General features: G+C 49.9%; 1 protein-coding gene across 1 annotated transcript; it reads left to right on the top strand.

Annotated features, from left to right (window-relative positions):
* The first annotated feature begins 137 nt into the window (after nt 1-137).
* Nucleotides 138-27,345, top strand: TDRP (testis development related protein). The gene is made up of 3 exons (XM_056114056.1): nt 138-344; nt 24,168-24,271; nt 25,156-27,345. The coding sequence occupies exons 1-3, from the start codon at nt 240-242 to the stop codon at nt 25,499-25,501; spliced, it is 555 nt and encodes a 184-aa protein (XP_055970031.1). The 5' UTR covers nt 138-239; the 3' UTR covers nt 25,502-27,345.

The following is a 27,345-nucleotide window of genomic DNA, read 5'->3' on the forward strand; positions in this document are numbered from 1 at the left end:
ACGGGGCGGGGCCTGCGGGGCCCGGGGGGCGGGGCCTGGCGCGGAGGAGGCAGGGCCTGCGGTCGGGGGCGGGGCCTAGCGCGGGAGTCCCCGCCGGTGGTTGGCGGAACCTGGGGGCGTGGCCTGGAGGGGCGGGGCGAGCGGTCCGTCGGGCCCCGCCCCGCCGCCGCGTCGGGGCTGCGGAGCCGCAGTCGGAGCGGGGCGGCGGGGCCGGGCTGCGGGTCGCGCGGCCACGCAGCATGTGGAAGCTGCACCGGAGCCGGGTGCTCCTGGACGAGGCGCCCGAGGAGGAGGACGGCCCGCGAGGGGGGTCGCCGCCCGCCGCCGCCGCGGCCGCTGCGCAGGTGAGGGGGGCGCAGGTGGGCGGCGCAGGCGCGGGGCCGCGGCCGAGGCCGGGGCCGAGCGAGTGGACGCGTCCAGGCCTCGGCCCACCGGGCGGACGGCCGGCGCGGCCCTTTCCGCGGGGTGCGGGCTTCTGGCGCCGCTCGGAGGGGCGCAGAGTGTGCACCCGAGAGCCCACCCCAGCCCGCGCCGGAGAGTGGGGGACGCGCACCCCAGGGACCGGGCACTCAGCCGCCTCCTGGCCGGCGACGCGGCTGCACTGGACCCTGGTGCCCCAGAGCCGCCCCCTCCTGCCACTTCCGGCTGGAACTGCGGCGTGGCCGGGGTCCTCGCACGCCTGGGCCCTGACTTGGGCATCCCCCACCCCCCGTCTGGTTCACCTCCGCTGCTGACGTCACGTGGTGTGACCTCTGACCCGGGCAGTGTCCGTCCTCTGTCACTGCCCACTGTCCGTCCTCTGCGTGTGGCAGCTAACGTTCTTGTGGAGGCAGTCTTCCTTTTTAATTGGGGGGTGTGTGGGAAAGAAGATGGCTCAAATGCGGAGCCCTGGCACCACAGGGTCTCCCAGGGAGTGCCAGGAGTGACCCCCCCCCCCATCAGGTCTGGCCCAAATACTAGATTTTAGGAGCCCCCCGCCCCCCGCAGTGCCCTGGGGAAGCTCAGGCCGGTGTCCCTTGTTCCGTGCCCCACCCTTCAGCTTTCTCCTTGGCCTGTTTCTCTGTGGCCATCAGCTTTTCATTCCTTTGGGAAAATAATAATCGAATCTTATAATGAGAATGTGTTTAGTGTTTTGAAAACTGTTTTTTAAAGAACAAAAATTAGCACCTGTCCCCCCGCCCCCAATCACCCAGTCCAGAACGCATAGAGCTTTTCTTCCATCCAGCACCCAATTCCCCTTCAGGTCAGTAGTTTTGTGTGTCCGTGGGCTTAGTTTTACTTTCTTCCTCTGTCTCTCCGTTTTATTTCCTTAAATTGCACGCATCGGTGAAATCCAGTGCTCGCTTTCTCCTCTTGGCCTTATCAGCCTCCTTGAATTTCAACTTTTGTCAGTCTGAAAAGGCACCCCCTGGCCTTGTGAAGCACATCCTCCTTGACACTCTGACCGGCACCTGGTTGCTTGCATAACTCAGCCATTGGGTCTGTCATTTTGTAAGAAGCCACCCAACTCGGCTCCCAGGGGTTGCTGCTCTTCAGCCCTGCCAGCACCTGGTGGGGTCCCTGTTCTGGGTCATGGTGGAGTCTGAGGTCTGTTTCCCTGTAGCATACAAGGAGCATCTTCCTATACTTATGTACCATCTTGTATCTTCTTTAATAAGGTGTCTAGATCTTTGCCCCATTTTTAAACTTAATTGATTTTGTTTAACTTATTTTGGAGTCCCCAGAGTTTTTAGTTTTGGATAAGAATTCTTTATCAGATGGCCTTTTCCAAGTACTTTCTCCTAGTCCTAGCTTCTGATTCTCCTAGCAGTGTTTATAAAGCAGATTAAAAAAAACTTTTTTAAATGAAACTATCGGTTAGCCCTTTCATAGGTTATATCTTTGGTGTATCTGAAATTTAATGCCCATACTCTGGGTCATTAGAATTTTTATAGGAATGAAATTGATTTGGATTTTATGTTGCTTTAGTAAGGCTAGCCCTAGTAGAAAGCAGAAATTCCCAAACTTACTTGGCCTCCCACCTTCTTTTCAGAAAAAATGTCACTCAGTGTTTACCTCCCTGCTTTTTTTTGTTTGTTTATTGGGCTACACCCAGTGGTGTTCAAAACTTCCTCCTGACTCCATGCTCAGGGATCACTCTTGGCAGGACTCAGGGGAACTTATGTGGTGCCAGGGATTGAACCTGGGTTGGCCATGTGCACCGCAAGTGCCCTGCTTGCTGTACTATCTCTCCTGCCCCTCAGTACCCCCTTCTTTAAGGGAACAAGCACAAGCACACCCTCCCCCCTCACCCCACTCGGTGGTAGCCAGCATTGCTACCCACTCCCCATCATTCAGTTGTTCCAGCATCCTGCAGGGCGCATATCACCCACTTTGAGAAACACTGGTTTATTATTGCTGCAGAAGGCTTGCTATAGAAGAGACCCTTGGAATTGTGACAGGTTAGTCACACTCTAAATTTAGTTAATTCTTACAGGAGACTTGGTCTTTATCCCAGAGTCAGCTGCTTTTAGAATTAAATGAAAAAATTCATAAGTCACCATGGGTGCTGGAGCAGTGGAGAGTACAGTGGGTGGGGCACTTGCCTTGCAGGCAGCAGACCTGGGTCTAGTCCCACCTTTGATCCCTAGCACCCATGTGGTCCCCTGAGCCAGCAAGAAGTATCTCCTGAGTGCAGAGCCAGGAGTAAGCCCTGAGCACTGCCAGGTATGACCCAAGATAGCCAAAACAAAAAGGGGCTGGGGAGATGGCTCTGTGGGGTGGGCATGCTTCGCTTGCCAGAGGCTCCATGCTACCCCCAGAGGCTCTATCCCTGGCACCTTTTGGTTCCCCTGGGCACTGCTAGTAGCAACCTCCATCACCAGGCTATGAGTAGCTCCTGAGCTCTGCTGGGCGTGGGTCCCAAGGAAACAAATAAACTGACAAACAAGAGGAGGAAACACTCTTTGATGGTGAGCAAAACTTAATGGATCTGCAGAAGTCGGTCTCCTTAGGAAGGTGTCAGTTCTGTTCATTTTCAACCTTTTAACCAAAGGAAATCTGTCTCTTTGGTTGGTCCTCGGGTTCAGTGTCAGGCATACAGGGAACTGATTTACACTTACATCTGGTGTGTGCAACTTACTTGAAAAATCAGGTCACACAGCTGTAACCTGTATATTTTAAAAATAGTAAGGTTGTGTTTGGTTCTAACAAGTTTGTATGTGGGACATTCAAAATACTTCATAAGTCTAAAAGATTTAGCTGCTAACTACAGTGTTTTTATTTTTTATTAATTTTTCTTTTGGTGACTCACACAGCTTTTATTGAAGCTTATTTAAAAATTTGTGAGGGGAGAGGAAGAAATGCATGCTCGAGGGAGAACATACACTTTTTTGGAGTGGGAATAAGCAAGCCAAGAAACATCGAGATAAGCAAGCGAGATAAGATAGTGTTCAAGGGGGAACACAGACTTGAAGCGCGAGCCACTGCAGTATTATTAATAGCAGAAAATAAGTCTCAGTTGCTTCAGGCTATTGGTTTTTTTTTTATGAATACACATCTATTTTTATTAAAAGATGACAGGTTTATAAAGTGAATCATTCACCTTAATCTTAATTAAACGATGAGAGCATTGTAAGTTGTAATTGGTGCAATGTTCATGAACAAAACTGCAGTGTTATCAGATTTCTGAATATTAATTGTTAATATTTTATTTCCTTCCAGTGGGAAGTTTTGTTTCGTTTTAATGGAGTCACTCTTGAGAACTTTATGGGTCACATAAAATGTATATTCAAACTCTAACATTAGCTTTCCCACCATAATCACTTTTTCTGCCTTCAGGTGTTCACTCGTCTTTGCGTTGAGTGCTTCCCATGTCAGCACTGTGGCAGGGAAAAAACGTTCACTTTCAGCTGTGTACTATTAAAATACGAAAGTGTATGTAATTGAGTCTTTTCTGAAGAACGCTTGTTCTGTCCCCTCCAGCCCTCAGCCGTGTCAGGCCGAGAGACCCAGAGTTAGGCCTGCGCGTGCGCTGCAGTATGGTCCATGCTCATCTCTCTCAGTCATATAGCACGGGGGTGTAGCTAGCTTTAAATTAATGATTTTAAAACAACCCTCCAGAAAGTTATGGCATGTTGTTACGTTAAAAGTTGAAAAGATTGAGGCCTATTCTGCAGGCTCATCCCCACAAATTTTTTTAAAAAGTTTTAAAATCTGCTGGGAAGAGAGGAAGAGGGGAGAGGAAGCCAGAGTCTGGACCCAAGTTTATTGTCCTCTGGGGCGAGGGAGAGAGTGGGGTGCCAGGGTGCTGTGCTGTGTGGACTTAGGACGGGATTGGGGTGCAGAGGGTCTGTTGTGTAGTGTCAGGAAGGAGTGTGGGGGTACAGGAGGGCTTTCTGGAGCTGTTACTGGTGTTTGGGTAGAAAGGAGTGAAGTAGAAATTTTTTAGTTTTCTAAGTTGGAAAAAACTATCCCTGTTGATGATTTTAGGTGTGATTTCTTGTATCTCTTATACTTCACAGTGTCGTTTCCCTCTTGTGATGTTGATGGGAGGTCCTGGAGTCCCACTTGCCCCCACTGTGAGGCTTCTTTGCACTCCAGCCTGGTGTGACATGAAGTACACTTTTAGGTCAGCGAGGAAAGTGGTGTCATGCTTGGTTTTGCTTTGTTTTCCCCACGGATAACCCTGAGCGGCTTTTCACATGTTCACAAGCCAAGGGGCAGTTGGCAGTGTTGGATGCACTAATAAACCAGTCAGAAGAACTGCCGTTCCATGGAAATGCAGCCTGTGCGTAGATCTGGTTTCTCCTTTAAACCACTGCACCTTGTCAAACTTCAGGTTGGCTTTTCCACAGAGAAACTGAGGTGCAGGTAAGGTGACCCCGGTTATTGTCTGCAGTGCCTGGGCACTGCTAGTTTGAGCTTGTGGCCTGATTGGTGCCTCCATTGCCAGAGGAGCCAGTCACAAAGCAGGAGGGGACTTAGAATGGCCACGCAGTTGCCCGGTGAAGACAGACGCACTCCAAGCTCTCCCCTGCTGGTTTCCTGGCCTGTCCTGGGTAGTGTACACCCTCACGTCCCAGGGGAAGATGGGAGGGGGCAGTACTGACCCCCCAGTGAGAGAAGTATTTGCTTAATTATTCCTATCACTACCAGTAACTTTTGGTTATGGTTTACTCATTGATTTAAGCCCTTAGTTCAGGTTCACTCTCTTCAGTGGTTGTTGGGACGGAAGCTCGTCACCCTGACTCGTGAAGAGCTATGACTCAGCGCTTCCCTCTGCATTGGATTCTGCTTCCAGTGTGGGAACCGGGACAGGCACCCTTCCTGCATGGTGGTTGTGGGTCCTGGGTGGGCCGAACCTCCTTTCCCAGGCCTTGCTCAGGGACAGCCTCTGGCCCTCTGACATGCTCGGCCCTGCTCACAGTCTCTGTTAGGTCTGCCAGTGAACGCGCTGGCTCCTTTCCACATCTTGGTCTTGGTTCAGGGTAAGATGATGCATTGGGGTTCAGCTTGGGGCTAAAACAAGAAACTCTCTGCTCCTGTGTCTGGTCATTGATCGCACATTGAGCTGACCTCTGTTCCACAAGCCTTGATGGTGATGGCAGAGCAGAGGGACTCTGAAAGGCGGTTCCAAGTAGCACTTGGGACAGGTGGGCACAGGACCATGAGGGGACCTGGTAACCCAGTGGGATCAGGGTGTCCATAGTTCCTGCTGAGGCTTTTCTTCAAGGTTGCAGCGAAGGGAGCTCTGTAATGTTCTAGGCGCATGTGCATGGCCTGTACTATGTTGCCATCCAAAGGCAGTGGCAGGTGTTAATTGGTTCCACGTCTGGATGGTGACTGGAGTTCTTTGGTGGCTGTGGCTCTCCTGTGCTATCAGGGCCCTCAGGAAGGGTCTGAGCTGGGAGGGACACAAGGCTGGCTTCACCAAGTGCTCATGCCTGTTACTTAGATCACGTAGTGAGCCTGAGGAGGTGGCATCGCTGCCCTACTCTGCCCACTGTAGCTTCACCTGCCACTGACACTGGTGCATAGTCTCAGGTCAAAGCTGGGTGCTTGTCCTGGTCATAGCACAGAGCTGCAGAAACTCAAGTGGCACAGCATATGGGCTGGCGGCTCGGCCTTTGCCCTCTCCTTCTGGAAGTGAGTGCCCTTCTGTTTCCTGCCACCTGTCACGGTGCCTGTGGCTTGTGGATGAGCTTGCCCAGGCGGTGTGGATGGAAGTGCAGTCTTGCTGGCCCACGCGCAAGTCATTGTAGAGGCTTCTTGATGAAAACCCGTCGCCGGCGGCTCCCAGGATCTTGCAGCAGGCATTCAGCACCTGCCCGGTCAGATCTGATGGGGTTTTCTGTGCCCTCACTCCCTGGAATGGGGACATAGGAGGCTCTGAGGAAAGTGTACGGACCCTATGTGCCGCCACACTCACACAGGAACCCAGCCTTGGACCCCAGGCTTCTCCGTGTTCATTGTCTGCCACACTCTTTCTTTTTCTGGCTAGGTTATCATTAAATGCTGAGGCCATGTTTCATTTTCTGTTTTTTTTTTCTTTTTTGCTTTTTGGGTCATACCCGGTGATGCACAGGAGTTACTCCTGGCTCATACACTCAGGAATTACACCTGATGGTGATTGGGGCACCATATGGGATGCTAGGAATCGAACGTCCTACCCGCTGTGCTATCACTCCAGCCCTGCATGTTTCATTTTCTAAGTACTATTATATTTTAACATTAAAAATGCTAGGACTTCTGCAGTCAATGCCCTAAATATTGGTAAAATTGTGTGTGGGCTGGAATTTCAAAGTAAGCTAGATCATAGCTCACTTTTAACTTTTTTTCTGCTTAGGATTTGTGAAAACAAGCCTACTGAGAGAAGTCTTATTATGGATGGGGAAGAGTTTCCTGGTGAATGAGAAGGTGGAAAATGCTGTAACCTTGGTTGGGGAGGGTGGGGAGGTGCTGTCCACACACCTCCTTTGCATGTCCATCGCTGGAGGGGGAGCAGTGGGGATAAGCAGGGTCATGAGGAGAGGGTCCGCTCTGGAGTGGGCTTGGGAGACACAGGATGGCCTGGTTCCCTGACTCCAGCAGGGCCCTGGACTTGCCAGCCCTGTTCCCATAACACCTGAGTGGCATCAGGGCTTCCTGATCCTCCCCAGGAAAGAGGAGACAGGTGGGACGCTCCTGTGGGATGCGGACACCAGTGACAGACCCGAATTCTAGGTGGAGCAGCAGTCAGGTTCACTGCCCACGGCTTTGGAGATGGTGCTGCCTGCAGGGTCAGGAGAGAGGGCACTTCTGAGGGCGAGGGCCATGGGGAGCCTCCTGGCAGGGGAAGCAGCACGTGGCCCAGCTCTGGGGAACCAGAGGCCAGGTGAGCCTCTTTTATGCTGGGGTCAGTGAAGTGGGACCAGGGAAGAGGGGAAGAGAGAGGGCAGGGGTGTGGGCAGGGCCTATCAGGAGTTCCCACAGACAGATTCGGTTCCAGAATGCCTCACATTCATGACCAAAGGTAGAGAAGTCAGTCCTGTCTGTCTACAGAGATGCTGCCAATGCACAGGCTGAAAGCAGGAGGTGGAGACTGACAGGGCCGGAGAGTGATGAGGTGAGGGTGGGAGCTGAGGGTTTCTGCCCCCAGCTTTGCAGCTGTGTGCAGGTAGCGCTGGGCAGTGCAGATGGAAGAGTGTGGCTGGCTTCGGGAGGCTGAGGGCAGAGACAAGGGTTGGGCTGGGTTGAGTGTTGACGAAAGCTTCTTGGATGTCTCAGCTGATTTGTTTTTGTTTTGGAGCCCTATTTGGCAGTGCTCGGGGCTTTCTTTCTTTTTCTTTTTTCTTTTCCCCTCTGTGCTTAGGAGTGACCAGGATACGCAGTGCGGGAGATGATTAACCCAGGGTGAACGCCATGCAAGGCAAGCGCCTTAAGCCCTGTTCTATCCCTCTGACCCTGTCTCTTCTAATTGCTTGGTAACTTAATTCACCTGGAATTTGTGTCATAGGATTTGCTGTGATTTTACTCCGGTAGGGAGTCTTAATTGTGAAACCTAGAGTATATGCACTCAGAGTGTTTACTGATACTCTTACTGGGCATCCACTGAGTGGTAGGTGTGCATTTGTATGGTGCTAAGTGCTCTCACCTCCAGTCTCTTGTTTGGTCCTGTGTCTGCCCTCAGGGAGAAATGTATGACAATCACAGGTCAAGAAGAAGACTCAGAAACAGTGTGTCATCCTTCTCTCACCACAGCAACAATGAGGCTAAGGTGGGTTTGACTGTCCACATCTCAGTTCTGCAGAGCTGGGGGTTCTAAAAGTGCTGGTTTCTCCAGTGACGAGCCGGGCTCTGGTTTGCGGTGAGAGGCAGTCTCTCTGCTCCCCCAGGGTGCCTTGACAATCTGCAGATTGGACCGTAACAAGCCCTGTTCTGTCTTGTACTGTGCTTTTGCACCCTTGAAAACAGTATATGCTTAGATACAATGGAAATTCCCTCCAAAGTGAATTATAATTCCTATTAACAGTAGCATCATAAAAAAATAACGTCAAAACTAGAAAACCTTGCCAAAAGAAATTTAAAAAGACACAGATAATGGAAAGACGTTTGCGTCCATAATGTGGAGGGCGTGCAAGGCAAACGCCCTACCACTGTGAGCGATAGCACAGCGGTAGGGCGTTCGCCTTACAAGCGGCCAACATGGCCGACCCGAGTTCGATTCCTCCGCCCCTCTCGGAGAGCCCGGCAAGCTACCGAGAGTATTCGATATGCCAGACACAGTAACAACAAAGTCTCCAATGGAGACGTTACTGGGCCCGCTCGAGCAAATCGACGATCAGCGGGAGGGCCTTAATGTGGAGGGCATTGTTAAAATGTAGATCACTAATCCACAGTGACCTACAGACTTCATAAAAACCTTGCCAATGCCATTTTTTGCAGGAATAAAAGAATCTCATCTTAAAATTCATATTCTAAAACAGCGTCCCAGTTGGGGGCTATATGCTCTCCCCATGGGCCTCTGGGATGGGACCACCCTAAGGGGGCACAGGTGAAAATCACAATAAGCCACAGAATCAGACCGGGGGGCCACAAGGAAGGAAGCAAGACTGGAGAGGACCTTGGTCAGAATAGGTGAACAGAACTGATCTAAACAACCCAGAATACTCCAAAATCATTTTTTGTTGTTTTTTTGGGGGAACCACACCCAGTGGTGCTCAGGGCTAAATTCTGACTCTTTGCTCAGGGATCACTCCTGGTGGGCTTGGGGACCATATGGGGTATGGGGGTCTAAATGGTGCTGGCCGCAAGGCAAATGACTTACCCACTTTACTATTGCTCTGGCCCCCCACTCCAAAATAATTTTTGAAGAGTCAAAACAAGTTTTTGAAAAGAGATAAATCTGGACACCTTATAGTTCCTTGAAGCATAATCCAAAACTACTACAACCTAGCCAGTGTGGTCCGGCAAAGGCTAGACAAACAGACAGTGGAACAGAATGCCCAGAAATCCATTCTCACTCAGAGTTAAAATACTCTACAACAAGGTGCCAGTACACAAGGTTAAATTTACATTTTTTTTTTAGCAAATGATTTTTGTAAAGCTGGATGTTGACATGTATCGTATGGAATCGGTCCTTTAATATATGCAACATATAAAAATTTGATTCTCTCTGATTTAAAGGTTTACATATAAGGCCCCAAATTTTAAGTTCTTAAAGAATACATAGGTGACAAGCTTCCCATCGATCTTTGCAATACTTTCTTGGATATTCTACCCAAACTGTAGTCACTAAAAGCAAAACATAGACCTGTGGGGTCAGATGAAACCTAGAAACACTGCAGCAAAGGAAACCACCAGCAGGGTAGAGGTAGTGCAGGGAAACGGGGAAGGGAATGCTTAGCAACTGTATATATACCGAGGCTGATTCAACACAATGGGCTTTTACAAAGCAACATCAAAAGAAACCTAGTTTTAAAAATGAGCCAAGAACTGGATACACTTTTCTCCAAAGAAACATAAATGATCTACAGATAAAACATACTCTGCATCAGTAGTTATTAGGAAAATGAATCCAAATATTAGATACTGTGTTGCACCTTGCCTAAGTAAGAACAAGGGTTGGTAAGGAGAGCTGCAGCTGTGCTTTGGTGGGAAAGTGAAACGGTCCAGTGGCTGTGAAACACTGTCCGGATGTCTCCAGGAAGCCAGGACCAGATCTCTAAAGGACTTAGTGATCTCAGTTATGGGCACGAACTGCACTTGGAAGCAGTCTCTGAGACATCTGCACCATGGGCACTTGCGGGGCCCACAGGAGTGTGGCCGGTGGCCCTTTCCCCTTCTGTGCATCGTGTACCAGGGAGAAGAAAGTGTCTGTGGATAGGCGTCCAGATAGACCTCAGCTCCACCTGTCTCCGTGTTTTGGGCTTGCTGGCTTCAGGTCTCTGAGAAACCCATGCCTGCGATTTGAGTTACCTAGTGTGTGCTGGTCCTGTGTACGGCACAGTATCCTTGGGAATGGTTAAGACAGGAAACGTGCTTCTAGCATAATGAAAATGGGGTGCCCCTTGGGGGGGTTGGCGCGGGCTGTTTCCCCGCCCTGCTCGAAGCCTTGACAGATGCATCCACTGATTCACCAGTTTCCAGGCTGAAAACTCTGGGGTCTTCTCAGAGTGGGGGTGGGTTCCCCCCACCCCCTTCAGTGTGGAAGCCCCAACAGTCACACCCACAGCAGTTGCATAAAAGTTCAGGCCCCGCTTCACCACTGATCTCGGGAGAGATGCAAGCCAAGCTGCGAAAGTTCAGGAGTGCACCAGTCTTAGACCTGAAAACTCTGGGGTGCCCTCAGGAGGCCCCAGACCGAGTCCCCGCCCTGCCGAAGCCCCAGCAGCTGCCCTCACACCCCACAACCTCCCATGCTAACAGCCAACTCCACTGCTTCACAACTAATCTCTGCAGAGACGCCAAACTGGCATTCCGGGTCTGCTCGGAGTGGGGGCGGCAACCTCCCCACACCCTCCCCTGCTTCCTGAAGCCCGGGCAGCCGTAGCCACTGGGTAAACTCATCAGCTCAGTTCTATACATCTGCAGTGCAATCACATACCTGGCTTTGCAACACTTCCAAATTCCACAATAGTGACTTTCCCGTAGAAGCACAACACAATGAAACTTGGAAGCCTTGTAAGCCCCAGAATCAGAAACAGTAACACTGAAGGCTGACTAGCAGCAACAGCTCAGTGAACCCTCAGACCAAGGGCTTAATGACCCAGTGATGAGATGTAACAATTTTCACAACTTTTCTTTAACTGACATGGTTTTGGTAATTCCATTAGCCATTGAGTTGTAACAAGCAAGATGAATTATTTTGTGCCTACCAAGGGGGCAGGCCTCAGGAGATGAGTGGAAATCTGGAGACAGTATTGGAGGGAAAGTCACGCTGGTGGTGACATTGGTGCTGGAACATTGAATGCCCGTAACAACTGTATTAGGAACAATTTTGTAAGCCACAGTGTTTAAATAAATTCTGGAAAAAGAAAAGAAAGTGGGGTGTCCAAGATGGCTGCCCTTCTGTTAGCTGAACCCGAGTCAGCAGTGCCAAAGATCGCCTGGCAGCTCACAGAAATGGAAGGAGGGGCTGAGCTTCTTAGGCACCTGAGTCAGGAACATCCAGGAAAGAAGCCACAGTACAGTATGGGGTTGGGGTGCTGCTGCTGGAGAACACGACCTGCCTCTGAGGGGCCCAGACTTGGCACAGGGTACACCCCGAGACACAGTGGGTCACTTTATTGGATATCACTGAGTGAACTCAGCTTCCTACAGGTCCCCTCCAGGAGCTCCGGGGCCATCTGGGGGTGGGGTGGGGGTAGCGCCGGGCAAGGGGTCTGGGTACTTCTGAAGCTCTCTAGCACCCCCTTTCGGGCATTTGCACAGAAAAGACTAAATCCCTAGGTTTTTGGGCACTTTGCCAGGAAGCAGGGACAAAGGTTAAAAACTACTACACCCCAATATTTGATCTGTCATAAGATTTTTAAAATTTGATTAAGAATCTTTAAAAATTGAATCACAGTGAGATGGAAAGTTTGCTTGTGCATGAACGGATGTAGACAATATCATGCCGAGTGAAATGAATCAGGGAGAGGGACAGACATAGAATGATTGCACTCATTTGTGGGCTATAAGAACATAATTTGAGAATAATACCCAAGATAATAGAATTGAGGGCCAGAGAGACTGGTTAATGGTAGGAAGCTTGCTACAAGGGGGTGGGGAGTGCAGTTAGGACAGAAAAGGGACTGCTGTGACAGAGTTGGAAATGATCACTCTGGAAAAGAACTGGGTGCTAAAAGAAGGTAAAGTGATCACATATGCATGGTACCCCTTCCCTAACAGTATTGCAGACCACAGTGCCTAAACGGAAAAAGAGAAGAAAAATACCTTTCATAGAGGCAGGCTGGCTGGGGTGAGGGTAGGGAGGGGGATGAGGGCAGGAGGGAAACTGGGGACACTGGTGGTGGGAAATGTACGCTGATGAAGAGATGATGTTGAAACATCATATGGCCAAAACTCAAGTTTCCCCACTCTTACCACTTCTGTTCAGTATGGTACTAGAAGTTCTTGCCATAGCAATTAGTCAAGGAAAAGATACTCAGATAGGAAAGGAATCAGTCAAGCTCTCACTATTTGTGGCTGACATACTTTATTTAGACTAATAATGACTCTGCAAAAAAGCTCCTAGAGGGGTTGGAGTGAGAGCACAGTGGGTAGGGGGTTTGCCTCGCATGCAGCCGACCGTGTTTGATTCCCAGCATCCCATATGGTCCCCTGAGCACCCCCGGGAGTAATCCCTGTGCATTGCCAGGTGTGACCTAAAAAGCAAACAAAACAAAACAAAACAAAAACAGTAGGTTTGTATTGTAAACTGGCAGGCTACAAAGTTAATATGCAATAGCCCATGGGTTTCCTATACACAAATAATGAACAAGAAGAGATATTTTAAAAACAACCCCTTTGACAATTGTGCCTCAGAAAATACCTCAGAAATAAATTTCTAAAATAATGATCTGAAAACGATTCCCTTAAAAGCCTTTTAAAATGACAAAATTTCTGTTTCCTCTGTTTCTCTGGCTTTTACACTTAGAAAGGCATTTCCTTCCCTGACATCAGAGCCTCTGGTTCCTTAACGGTTCATTTAAGAACAGTAACTTTCATCCTTGTGGAATTTAAGTATACTGTTTTGAAGATAAGAATTCAACATTTTATTTTCCTCTTAAAATAGATACCAGTTGCCGACATTCATTAAACTATGTTGTCCTTTTCCCCGCTTTATGAGCCATTTCTACCATGTACTAAAACTGCCACTTCTCGGAGTTTGTGGGGTTTTTCATATCATTCTTTTGCGTTCATCAGAAGAATATGAACTTCTATTTTCACATTTCACAATTTGAAATTTCACTGAGTTTTTAGAATATATAATTGTTACTTTCCCCCCCCCCTTCATTTTCTTTTTTTTTTTTTTTTGGGCCAAACCCAGCAGTGGTCAGGGGTTACTCCTGGTTCTGCACTCAGAAATTGCTCCTGGCAGTGCTCAGGGGATCATATGGGATGCTGGGAATCAAACCCTGGGTTGGCCGTGTGCAGGGCAAGTGCTCTGCCCACTGTACTATCTCTCTGGCCCCACATTAAATGTTCTTATTAGATTTTTGAAATGTCACCCATTCCTATTTGTGTGTCTCACTAGATCAGCTTTTGTTTTTTTCTTTTTGGGTCACACCCGGTGATGCTCAGGGGTTACTACTGGCTTTGCACTCAGGAATTACTCCTGACTGTGCTTGGGGGACCATATTGGATGCCAGGGATCGAACCTGGGTTGGCCGCGTGCAAGGCAACACCCTACCTGCTGTACTATCGCTCTGGCCCCCAGTTTTTCTTTTTGTTTCAACTTCTTTAAGTGCTCCCCATATACAGCCTCCCTTACTCTCACACCCCTGGTGGGTGCATATTACATGACCTGCCCATGCTGAGACCATGTGTACATGAGAATCTGGGCGATGTCCCCTCTGTGGGTTTATAGATGTCACGACAGAAATGACTCAGATCCCCATGCTGCTTTTTGCAGAGGGGGTGCCCTGCCCCACTGCTCTCTGCTCTCCCTGCCCATGCCCGCCACCTGGCCCCGCTGGCTTCTTCCTGTCCCTAGAGGTCCCTGTAGTGTCACCTTTTCCAGAGTGCCCTGGAATCTGGTAGTGATATATGGCCTTTCCATGTGGGCCCCTCATGCCTCTTCCTGGCAGTTTTCTTGGGGCTTGTTTGTTTTCATTGCTGTATCACAGTTCCTGGATGTCCAAGTCTCGGCAGTTTTGAGTAAAGTCATTGTAAAATCCACACACAGGACTTCGGGTAGATGTACAATTTTAGCAAACCCTTAGAAGTATCGTTGCAGCGACACCTGGCGAACATGCTCAGTTTGCCAAGGAGCCACTGTGTTCCTGCCTGTGTCATACACCCATGCCACATGCTCACCAGCACTGTGTGTCCACGTCCTTGCGGTGGGGTCTCGGCTCTCCACACATTGGTATGTTGGTGTCTCGTTCAGATTACCTTTCCCCGATGTCTTAAGGGGAGTGTCTTCCACAAGCTTCCCATCTGGCTGCCTCTGAGCTAGCGGCTGTTTCACTGGCAGTGATGTGCTGCGTCTCCTTCCTGAGTGCCCAGGGCGAACTGTCTTGATGCTGACCTGTGCCAGGGACACCGGCCTGCTTTGGGCTGACCAGGATCTCCCCACACTGTTTGCTTGAGGTGTCCTTGGGCACAGGGCAGTCTTGGGAGCCTGTGTGCTAGGCTGCAAACAGAATGCTGACCTTGCTGAGCTGTGACCGTGTGTGTGTGTGTGTGTGTGTGTGTGTGTGTGTGTGTGTGTATGTGTGCGCACGCACCTGTTATTACACAAAATGCACCACAAAGGGGGGGGGGGATGTTTAAAGAAGAAAAGGCACAGCTGCGGGCACTTCACTGCGCCCAAGACCTCTTGAGTACTTTAGAGCATTGAGACCCAGCTGCTCTCTGGGGCCTTCCAGACGGCGAGTGCATCTTTGTGTGGAGGTCTGCAGAGATGAGGACATGGTCCAGCCAAGTCCACACTGTGGGCTACAGCTCCTCTCACCCTTTGCTCAGGGTCAGATCCATCAAGGCCCACTCGCTTGTTTCAGAAATGAAACCGATGCTTTGAAGGTGCCCTTCTTTGAGGTGCCAGCACGGGTCAGGCCCATGGCCTCTACTCTGCTCCTTGTGGTTCTGCAAGGTCTATCTACTGGGTCTGCTAAGCGGGCTGATCCCCATAGCCAGTACTGGTGGGAAAAGTGCAGGTGTAACTGTTGCTGAGGGAGGCAGGATAAGATGGAGAGGAACACCGTTGTGTTTGAAGTCATCTCCTGGTGGCTTGGTAGCCAGATGCCCCCAGAATTCCATACTAGCAGCTAAGGGCGTACTTCTTTCTGGGCTGGTGGTGAGCAGACTGCCCTCGACCTAGCATGGGAGAAAAAACTCCAGACTGATTTTGGGCGTCCAGCATGTGCTGACAGTCGGAGTTCAGGGCACGTCCTGTGCTTCCGGGTTTGCGGGTGGTATTGGCCGGTCCCTTGTGTTCTTACCCCTTTGTGGGGAAAGTTCCTTAGGCTCTATCAGAACCCTATTATGTTATTGCTTCAGATTATTCTTTTTAATCTCTTGGAATGAGATAGTGGTTCCTATTCTGTACCGAGGCTCTGAAGATAGGAGGCTGACCTTCATGGTGCTGGTTGACGTGGAGGAGGAGAACGACCTTGTCTGTTGTCTCAGAATGAGGACTGTGTGATTCCACTTGGTGCCAGTGTCCTTCAGAGAGGGAAAATTCCTGTCTCCGAAGGAAGCACAGAAGTCTAGATTGTGGAAAAGTTTTTCTCTAACAGTTCTCCAGCCACACAGGGTGATTGGAAAAAACCCAGTGGGCGTTGTTTGTAATGGGTGGCAAACAGTGGAAGGAGATGAGAGGCTCTCTGGAGGTCGAGTTCCTTGTAGCTGCCAATGAAACACCAGCATCTGCCTTAGGGGTCCGGGTTCCGTGTTGGGTGCCGGCAATTGTGGTGTGCCCCGAGTCCTATGTTAGATATAGCTGACTGCGTGAGCGAGTGAGGTTTGTCCCACATGTGTGGGTGGCTGCTGTGCCCAACTCCCGTGTTGGGTCCAGGTGTGTGGTGGTCCCCGGGCCCCCTGAGAGCCAGCAGCCACCCCTCGGAGGGACCCGCGGAGGACGTGTATGCTCGCTTTCCCCATATCTGCAGCGGTGCACATAGCTCACAAGAGAATCATCGTCAGTTTCATTCTCACATGTGCCTCTTGTAGTTTTGATTACCTGGCATCGTGTTTTGGTTAGCTTGTGTGTTCCATTGCTGTGACTCATGTACCCAGGGCCCTTAGGGAGTGGATGCAAGATCCACTGACTTCAGATTGGAGTACTTTCTGCAGATGGATTTTGGTTTGCTAAGTAAGGAGCTGTGTCTCTTCCTGGGGATTGCAAAGAGAACTAAGCACTTTGCCATAATCTGCATTGTTGTGTATATTGCCGGTGGACCCCTTCCCATGAGCTTGGGTGAGGGAAGGTCTGGGCTCTCAGGGTCTCTGCCTTTAGACCCTGATCCTCTTGTCAGGCCCCTCAGCCTCCCCCCTTCCAGAGGACACCCCCAGCACCAGCCCCTTTGCAGGCTTGCATTCCTCTCTGTGAATTCAGAGGGACATAATCAGTCCTCAAGGACCATCTCTACCCAGAAACTGAGAATGAAGACCTCTCCCAACCCCTCAGAGGCCAGCAGAGTGAGCCCGCTGTCAAAGCGGATTAGTGGTTAGGATAGAGGTATGTGGGTTTATGCAGAACAGTTAATGGGTTTAAGGGATTAGACCTTTGAAGTGCTTTAAAAACCGGTGGGACATAGAATGTGCACTCGCACGTGTGTGTGTGTGTGTGTGTGTGTGTGTGTGTGTATCTGTGTGTGTCTGTCTTGTATCTGAGTATCTGTGTGTGTGTATGTGAGTATCTGTGTGTATCTGTGTGTGTGTCTGTATATCTATGTATCTGTGTGTGTGTTGGGAGGTGAGGGTAGGGGGATCACTGTAGCAGTCTGCGTCTGCCTGCAGCCATCTACCTGAGATCCTTACTGTTAGACCACCTGAGTTAGGTGTGTATTCATCATGATTACAAGAAGGTTCTAATTGGTGCTGGTTACTTAAATTGGGTATTAACACCATCCAAGAAGGTATATTTGAAGTTCAGTGTGATACAAGTGTCTGAGGGAAGTAGCAGGTGCCACTGTTACTATACAAATAGTCTAGTCATCTAGTTCCCAGACATGTTTAAAGGGTTGTAAGCAAAGCAGACAGAAGTTTTCAGAATGGGAGATGATTAGAAGTGGAGGTGGAATTGCTGAATCTCAGCTCTGCATTCAGCTCTGTGCCCAAGGAAGACCTGCTCCTGGTCTCCGGCGGTTTCTGTGCCACCTTGTGACATCCAGAGGAATTGTCAGCTAGTGTCAGGGCAATGCAGGGGTCCACATGCTGACCCTGGGTACTGCTTCTCCTGGGCCTAGAGGGGAATTGGCACTGGATGTGGCTGGGGGTCGGGGGGAGGGCGGAAATAGAAGGGGCTCTGTGCAGGGCTGAGGGGGCTTTGTGTATGAGGCTTAGGGATCTGTATGTGGGGCTGAGGGCTCTGTGTGTGGGGCTGAGGGATCTGTGTGTGGGTCTGTGAGGGCTCTGCGTATGAGGCTGGGGGCTCTGTGTGTGGGGCTCCGTGGGAGCTCTCAGAATTGAGGGTCACTGAAGGACTCTCAGTCCTTTCCTGTAAGCAGGCTTTCCTGGGGCTCTGCTTTTTTTTTTTTCTGAGGTAGGACTTTGTCAGGAAGACCTGTAAGAGAAAGAAGGGGACCCCTACAGGATCCCCACCTGCAACAGAACACAGCTCGAGGAGGTGTTACCTGGCTTTTTTCTTTCTCTAACTTTGTTTGGGGCCACACCCAGTAGTGCTCAGGGCTTCCTCCTGGCTCTGCACGCAGGAATCTCTTCTGGCAGGGCTCAGGGGACCATGCAGGGGTTCTGGGGATCAAACCTGCACTGGCTGTGTGAAAGGCAAGTGCCCCACCTGCTGTGCTGTCTCTCCAGCCCCTGCCTCTGTTTTCTGAAGACATTACAGCAGTGCTAGGAGGGAGGGCCCCTGGGGTGGTCCTTGGGGGTCAGTTTCTGCGGCCTCTGCACCCGGCTGTGCTCCGAAGAGCCCCAAAGCTGGAGTCTTCGGTGTGCAGTGAGGATCCTTGTCGTCCAGAAGAAGCCTCAGAAGGGGCCTGGCAGGAATCGCCAGTGCACCTCAGCCTGCTGCCTGCGATGGGCAGGGCTAGCAGGCGAGTGTTCTGGAGCCTTTTCTACTGGAACCAAGAAGATGCTGCTCGATGCCCCCCGGGATGCCTGTGCTGCCTGCCCCTCGCATTTCACGACAGCCTGTGGTTTTTATTTGTTCGGCTTATGAAACCTTTTTATGTTGGAGACAATCAGGTTGTTTTCATAACGCGCTGCAGTTTTTCCTAATAATTTTCTTGCTTTGGTTTTTAACTTCTGAATAGCCCTAATGTTCTTGATTAGAAAATCAGTCCTCGCCCTATGGAAGACCTCGCTTTGGCCATTCCTCAAGACTCTTGGCTCCTTTCTTCTTGTGAGTGCTTGTTAGGGAAGAAAGCCCTGGAAAAAGGGCTCTTGCTAGACCCACACGCTGGAATCCAGGATCTCCCTCAGCTCTGAGTTCATCGGGGGCTCCTGACACTCGTGTGTGTGTGTGTGTGTGTGTGTGTGTGTGTGTGGGTGCGCGCGCACGCGCGTGCGCGTGCTGGGGGGAGGGGGCGGGTTCTGTCTCCTGCCTGTCTGTGGCCCGTCTCTGGTGGACTACAGCTGGCAGAGCAGCCCTGCCCTTTGGGGATGAGGCTCCCAGGCTTCTCATCGCAGTTGTTTCTCTCCTTGCTCTGCCATTCCTTTCCCCTTGGCACACACACTTGTGTCCCTGCATCCCTGTGGGTTTGAAGACTGCCCTGAACTGTGTCTCCCTGAGCCGCAACGCCAGTGACTGACTTCCTCACTTTTTTTTTTCTTTTTGGGTCACACTCAGCGATACTCAGGGGTTGTTACTCCTGGCTCTTCACTCAGGACTTACTCCTGGTGATGCTCGGGGGACCAGATGGGATGCTGGGAATCGAACCCGGGTCGACCGTGTGCAAGACAAACGCCCTACCCTCTGTGCTATCGCTCCAGCCCCGGCTTCCTCACTTTACTGGTTCCTCTGGTGACAGTCCGACATGGAGTCTGGCTCCTAATCCTTCTAAAACCTGTGTCCATTTCACTTCCATTGTCTGAATTTCAGCTTCCTCGGGCCTTTCTCCCCCTGCCCAACAAGAATGCCCGCCAGGCATGGCTGTGGAAATGTTATTTTAAGAGCAAAACCTGTGTTGTGTCTTGTGGCATCCTTTTTCCACTCAGTCGATTTGGAGTTTGGGGCCTCATGGATCCTGATGTTCAGTTCTTTCCATAGGACTGGGAATATTTTGCCCATTGTGGTTTTAAATAGACTTGGTATTTTTTCTCATTCTTTCTGGAATCCCCATCATGTCAGTACGATTTCTTTTGATTTTGTCCTAGAAGTCCAGAGGCTTTCCCCCTTCATTTCCTTTTCCTCTCTAACCCTGGCTTCAAAGGTTTTTCTAGATCAGTGGTTCTCAAACTGTACTTCTTAACTTGAATTACCCAGAGAACTTTTAAAAATTCCTCATGTTGGCTGTAGCAATAAGTGGATAAGGCACTTGCCTTGTAAGTGTCCCACCTGGGTTCGTTTCTTAGCACCCTGTGTGGTTCCTAGGTCCCGCCAAGAGTGATCCCTGAGCTCAAAGCTAAGAGAAAGCCCTGAACACTGCCAGATGTGCCGCCAAACAAAAATAAAATTCCTCCTGCTTTTCTGGCATTCCTTCAAATGTGGTCGAGGGCCTTACCACAACGCTGACAGTTCTATCAGGATCATCTCTTGGATGTGTTTTCAAGCCTTTGTTCAGATGACCCATTGTGGAACCCACCTTGAGAAGCACTGCTGAAGAATGCAGGTTCTGTGTATTCCTGCACAGTAGGGTGTGTTTGAAGAGCTCTGTTGAACCCTTCCACGAAGTCACTGAGTTTTAAAAAATGCTTTTGAATTCACTAAGCTGTGCCTAGTTTTTTTGACATTCATCATCTCCATTGATTGGGGGTCCATTACTGGAGTTTTTCATGACCCCTGATTCCTGTCTTGGTAACTGCACATTTGAGAAAGCACTCTTTCCTTCTAGACTTACATATTTGCTTTGCTGAAGATAGTTTTTTTGGGGGAAGCTGGGCACACCTGGCAGTGATTGGGGGTCTCTTCTGGCAACTTGTAGTCGGGGTTATAGCCAGTGGTACTGAGAAACCATGTGGTGCTGGGGACAGAACTGGGCCTCTAGCATACAAAAGCTCTGCTCTAAGCCGTTGAGCTTTTTCTGTAGGCCCCTGTTCGATTGTTCTTCACCATTCAGATCAGACCAGCTCACTGGCTATGTCAGTTGGTAGCTTCCTTTGGGCAAGTGGCTCTTGTTCTGAGTCTAATTAGGGGTAAGCCCACGCCTGAGCTCTGAGGGTAAGGGTGGGGTGGGGGCTGAGAGGTGTCGTTTGAGAAGAGTAGCTGAGCACCTGGTCTGGAGGGTGGGCTCATGCCTGCCTGTGTCTCTGTAGCCAGGCTTCCTGTGTGGCTGGGAATGCTGTCTGCTCAGCAGAGGGGGCAGGAGTGAGGGTGGGAGAAAGACAGGCACTGAGGCTTTCCCCTCCATTCTAGGCTGTCCTCAGAGGTGGCCTGGCCATCTGTGGGTGCTGGTTATCCTCGCACTGTGCAGGTTCAGCTCCCGTGCTCTGTGCTCTGAGAGGTGGCTCAGAGCTGGCAGGCCTGCAGAGAGTGGAGAGCACTGCTGGGTTCAATGTCAGCCACCAGAAGCCAGCCACTGAACTCCCTGTCATGCTTCACTTCCGCTAAATCTCTGCAAAACAGGGGGCTAATAAATTATGGATATTATTTTTTGTTTGGTTTTGGGGCCACACCTGGCAGTGCTCAGGGCTAATTCCTGGCTCTGAGCTCAGGTGTTATTCCTGGTAGGGGACTAGACTGTATTCGGTACAGAATAACAGAATAACCAGGGATCAAATCCTATCCACTATACTACCACACCGGTCCCAAATTATAGATAATATTTGATTTCTAGAATTGCAGCTATTTTCCTCATGAGGCATGAAAACTTAGAAGCTGAGGTGTGAACAGAAGGAAGAATTGTTTCTTTCTGTGTCAGATTTCAGCTTCCTATTTCCTTAACTCAACTTCTTGGCTCCCACTTGAAGTTTTATGACACTTCATATTAGTCTTCATGTTTTTGCTGTCACCTTTTCCCTGAATTCAATCTTTGATAAAAAATTATTTTATCCCCAATCCTTTCCGAAAGGCAGTTGCCTTGTGGGGCCTTGCGTGTGAAGATGCTGTTCCTTTCCACGCGCTGAACTGTGCTTCCTTATAACAGTCCAAGACTCTGACCCTGGGAATAACAGCACCACTGCTGACGACATGATGTGTCAGATGCAGAAAAGCCCACGTGCCACAAAAACTCTAGAAACTGTCTAGAAACCAGCACAGCACAGTGGCAGACTGCAGGATCAACATATGCAGATCACTTGCGTTTCTGAATGCAGACATCAAACTTGAGGGAAACAAACCAAAAAAACCCCAAAAAACAAAAAACAACCAAACTTGAAAAATCCCTTTTTCAATTGCATCCAAGGAAAAGCAAATACTTTGGGATCAACCTAACAAGGCAAAAGTCTCATACCCTGAATGCTTTCACTGTTGAAAGAAACAGAGAAGGACACAGGAAACACTATTCCATGTTCATTGATCAGAAGAAATGACATGGTCAAACTACCCATCCTACCTCAAGCATTCTGTGGACTCAGGACCCTGTCAAAGCTCCCATGGCAGTCTTCAACTCAGAACGAACATTATTGCACATGAAGAGGCATAAAGTTCCCTAAATTGCTACAGCAACTCTGAGAAGAAATATGGGAGATATTGTGTCCTGACTTTGTACTCTACTGTACAGCAGTCAGATCTGTGTGATACTGGAACAAAGGCAGACTGTCAGAATAACAGAGTATGATTGAGCCTGGGAGGAAACCCTCTGATACGTGATCATCTGTGGCAAAGGAGCTGGATGCATAAGGTGGAGAAGGAAAGCCTTTTTAACAAACGGTTTTGAAAACTAGGGAGCCATGTGCAAAAGAGTGAAATTGGACCACTACTCACTATATGCACAGTTAACTCAAAACGGATGAAAGATCTTGGTGTCCAACCTGAGTCGAGAATCTACATTGTGGAAAACACAGAATTCTCCCTGATACTAGCTTCAGGAGTATCTTCAGCAATTGGACTCCACTGGCAAGAAAAATGCAAGCAGAATAAAACTGCAGCCCAGCAGCCTCTCAGTAAAAGTGCCAGCATCACAGCATCACTGAAGTTTTAAGTTGCATTTTAAAGCTAGGTCTGCCCTCAGTGACGCCCCCGCCCCCCCCCCCCCCCCCCACCACACACACACAGGAAGAGCAGCACTCATTCCCAGCAACATGACTCTGAGGAGTAACATACATACAGCAGAACAGAACATACAGCAGTCCTCCAGAAGTCTGGCACTTTCCCTCCATTATTCCTAACTGTGTCTTCGAATCTCAGAGGCCTGGTTCTATTAGAAACTTAGGGTTTCAATATGGACAGTTCTTCAAAAACTAGAGATTGAGCTTCCATATGACCCTGCAATATCACTTCTGGGAATATATCCTGAGGATGCAAAAAAGCACAGTAGAAATGACATCTGTATCTATATGTTCATTGTAGCACTGTTCACAATAGCCAAAATCTGGAAACAACCCAAGTGCCCTACAACAGATGACTGGATAAAGAAACTTTGGTGCATCTATACAGTGGAATACTATGCAGCTGTTAGGGGAGATGAAGTCATGAAATTTGCTTATGAGTGGATAGACATGGAGAGTATCATGCTAAGTGAAATGAGTCAGAGAGGGACAGACATAGAAGGACTGCACTCATTTGTGGAGTATAGAATAACATAACATGAGGCTGACATCCAAGGACAATAGATACAAGGGCCAGGAGGATTGCCCCATAGCTGGAAGCCTGCCTCGTGAGCGGAGGGGAGAAGGCAGATGGAATAGAGAAGGGGTCGCTAAGAAAATGATGGCTGGAGGAATCAGTCGGGATGGGAGATGTGTGCTGAATGTAGATAATGGACCAAACATGATGACCTCTCAGTGTCTGTATTGCAAAATAATGCCCCAAAGTAGGGAGAGAGTATGGGGAATATTGTCTGCCATGGAGGCAGGGGGAGGGTGGGGAAGGGGGTATGCTGGGGAGATTGGTGGTGGGGAATGTGCACTGGTAGAGGGATGGGTGTTCGATCATTGTGTGATTATAACCCAAACATGAAAGTTTCTAACTTTCTCACGGTGATTCAATAAAATTAAAAAAAAAGAAAAGAAACTTAGGGTATCAAAAATGAACGTGGAACAAAATCATAGGCTTCAGAGCTAACATGTTATTTCTTCTTCCCAGTCCTACCTCCCATGGGTGCCAGTGCCCCAGACTTGGGTGTTTGCTGGGTTGGGGTGCATCTACCATCCTTTCAGATGATAAGTTATGTGGGTGGCCACATGGTGCGTGGAGCTGGTGGATGGATGAAGTGACAGGGCTTGTATGCAGATGAGCCAGACTTTGTGCAGAGGAAGTCAAGGGGCAGAATCTGTGCTGAGTCTTTTTTTTTTCTTTTTGGGTCACACCCAGCGATGCACAGGGGTTATTCCTGGCCCATGCATTCAGGAATAACTCCTGGCAGTGCTCGGGGGACCACATAGGATGCTGGGAATAGAACCTGGGTCAGCCACATGCAAGGCAAACGCCCTACCCACTGTACTATTGCTCCAGCCCCTGTGCTGAGTCTTTCCCGTCTCCAGACTCAGTCTTGTGGTTATTGGAGCACAGACTGGCCTGTTTATTTACTGCATCATTTGAGCCTCTTTTTAACCCTTAGGTTCAAGGAGCAAGTTTCCGAGGCTGGAAAGAAGTGAGCTCTCTGTTTAACAAAGATGACGAACAACATCTGCTGGAAAGATGTAAATCCCCCAAGTCTAAAGGGTAAGTCACACCCTCAGCCGGAGAGAGGCAGTCTCGAGAGCCAGGTGGGTCACCTCACCCCTGTCACTGTTTCTGAGGGTGGATTGTGGGTCCCCTTTGAGGTGACAATCCTTTCCCCCCTCCTCAAGTGTAGATAGTGATAGGGGTGCCCTTAGAAGGCCTGGTAACAAAATCAAGCGAGTGTAGGTAGGATTAGAGACATGGGCAAGGCCATGACAAGGTGAGGAAACAGGCTCTGGGCCAGTCAGGGAGAAAAGCCCAGAGGCACGGGGTGATGGTAGGGACCCGTGGAACCGGCAGCATTATCGCAGGTGTGCTGCCAGCTTATCACAAACACTCTGGAATGTCACAAAGCATATATAAAAATAAACGTATCAGTCTTGTGTCAGGATGCTGATTAGAAGGTAAGTTGTGGGGTCCTCAGAGTGTTGTCAGGTGGCTCGCCCACCCTCCTGTCTCTCTAGTGACCAGGCTGTGAGGGTCCTATCCAGAAAAAGGAGAGACTCTGGGAGGGACAGGTGGATTCCAGATCTCCTGAAGGTGGGTGTCCACAAGATCCTCTGCATGGGGGACAGAGTTCTGAATCTTGGTGTTGGATAGACCGCTTTAAGGAGGCTGGGACAGGGAGGCTGTCTTTGAAGCCCTACTGGAACCCATGGACACAGGAACCCTAGGACAGTCGCTTGGCTGGGCCTGCTCTGCGCGCCTCTCACCACCTTGACTAGGGGGGGCCCTGTGTCTTCTGTTGGAGAATTAGCTCCTTGCTTCTGTATTGCCAAGTAAAATCCAGAAAAATGCCTCCAACAAATTCGCGAATTTTCCCTCATTTTTGTTAACCCGTTAGCTTTCAGACAAATCAACACTTTCCTCTTTCCTCTCCATAGAACTAACTTAAGACTAAAAGAGGAATTGAAGACCGAGAAAAAAGCTGGATTTTGGGACAATTTGGTGTTAAAACCAAGCGCACAGTCTAAGAAGCCGGATGAGATTGAAGGTTGGGAGCCTCCAAAACTTGGTTTTGAAGATGTGGCCGTGGATGTGGATGGCGCCGTGAGTGACTGTCCCCCACAGCTGGGCTGGGAGGAAGATGGCAAGGCCTCCACCAAGTACACCAGCCTGGCCGGCTCCGGAAACAGCTCTCGCTGGGGCCTGCGGTCAGCAGGGAAGCTGGTTGGCCTCCGCAGGCCGAGCAAAGGCCACCTGACGGATAGCTGGGAGGGGCTGGAGTGAGTCGGGGGACGTGACCTGCTGGCTCTGCACCTTCTCCCTCCGCTTACAGCCCGCTGGGGTGTGTCTCCTCCCTTCCGTGCCTCCTTCCCTCCTCTCTCGCTGAACTAGGAAAGGCCCAGTAGTGTGTGCGCGTGTAACTCCTCCACCACAGCAGACAGGGACTGGATACTCGGTTGCCTTACTGAGAAACACTCACCTTCAACTCGGGCTGCTAAGGCTGGGTGTACGTCTAGCGGCCCCCTCTCCGCAGGGCGGTCTTCGTGCTGCCTCGTATCCACATCACCTCCTCCCGCACAGAGACAGGAACGTCGCAGCGGGTGCACGCGCACGCCAGTTGCCAGGAACTTGCATTCTTGCTGTAAGATGATTTTCCAGCAAGTCCTAAATGAATCATGTATAGCCTGCAGATCACAGCTTTTGTAACGAATTGACACGTAGGTGAGCAGGTCAGCTGCCAGGAGAACGGAGGTGGCACCACCCTCACCGCCCGCGGTCTCCCAGCTGGCCCAGCACTGGGGGGCCCCGCGTGGTGACAGTGGAGTGGTCTCTCTCTTGCTGTGTGCTTCTGGCTCCACTCCTGACCCTTTACATTCTCTTCTTTCGGTTTCTTCTGAAGACATGTTTCTTTGACGATGGCAGAATGAAGGATGCGATAACGTATGGATCCGTTTTAGTCACTTAATACACCTAATTTTGTTCAGAAGACAGTAGTTTGTTCATCACAGTTAAAACTATAGAAAATACTGGAAGTGCCTCTTTCCTTTCAACCCAGGTTTGGGTTTTCAAAATGAGATTGTTGCTGTGATTGATGTCAGAACCCAGGGGGCTGGGTTGGGGCTACTGTTAAGAGTTTCAGACTGTAGCCCTGTGTTGCTGTACTTGAAAAGGGACCCTGGGCCAGGCACGTGGCCAGGAAGGCTCTGTCACAGGCATGTGTGCAGGTGTGTCTGAAGCATGGGACTCCAGTCACACCATGTGTCACACATGTGCACGCACACGTCCCCCCTGAGTGGGTGTGGAAGGCACACCGCATGTTGGCACAGTGGAGGAGCTGCGGGTGGTGCCCCCAACATCCCTCTCGATAGGACCCACCCAAAGTTCACATCACTGAGAGGGCTGCCAGTGGTGGCTGAGCCTAGTCATGGGCTGGGGGGTGGCTGCCCAGCACAGAGGAATTCATGATGACTGAGTTGGACAATCTTGTTTTCTCAGGTAAAGTTCAGTCGAAGCCTGTCCCTAGACACCACCTCCTCAGAGGCCCTCAAGTTTAAAGCAGGAGCCTAGGGGGCTTGTCTCTGGCCCTGTCTCAGGATGCATTGTTTGAAGCTGAGGGGAGGGGCTGCCTGGGGAGAGACCTTTGTCCTCAGGCTGGCTCTGGCCTTTGTGGTGACACCAAGTGCCTGTGATACACCTCACCGAGGGTCTGTGTGGCGGGTGGCGCTCTCCCTGTTAATGTCAGAATCTAGAGACAGCTGGTTGAGCTATGCACTGTGAATCACATCTTCCTTCCCCACAAAGACTAGTGAAAAATGAATTTTCTTCTGTTATATATGATTAAATGAGATAACTGTGTCTGTAATATATTTATTGGCCTACTTTGGGAGAAATTTTTTTTTTTCTTGACAATTTGCCAAAGCCACAGTTAGGTTCTCAGGTGAATGAGGGGTTGGTCTGGGGCTGATCTGAGTTCTGTAAACTCACAGCTTCATTGTGTGAGGAGTGAGCTGTTCTGTGCACCTTCCAATGTTCTCATTACTTCTTAATAAAAAAGTGTTTGGCTTCAGAAAAGGCAGAAATGGTTAATGCTGAGCTTTTTGAAAAATAAAAATGTCACTGATACCCTC

Source organism: Sorex fumeus, unplaced genomic scaffold (genome assembly GCF_029834395.1).
Source record: "Sorex fumeus unplaced genomic scaffold, SorFum_2.1 ptg000024l, whole genome shotgun sequence".
Classification (NCBI taxonomy): Eukaryota; Metazoa; Chordata; class Mammalia; order Eulipotyphla; family Soricidae; genus Sorex; species Sorex fumeus.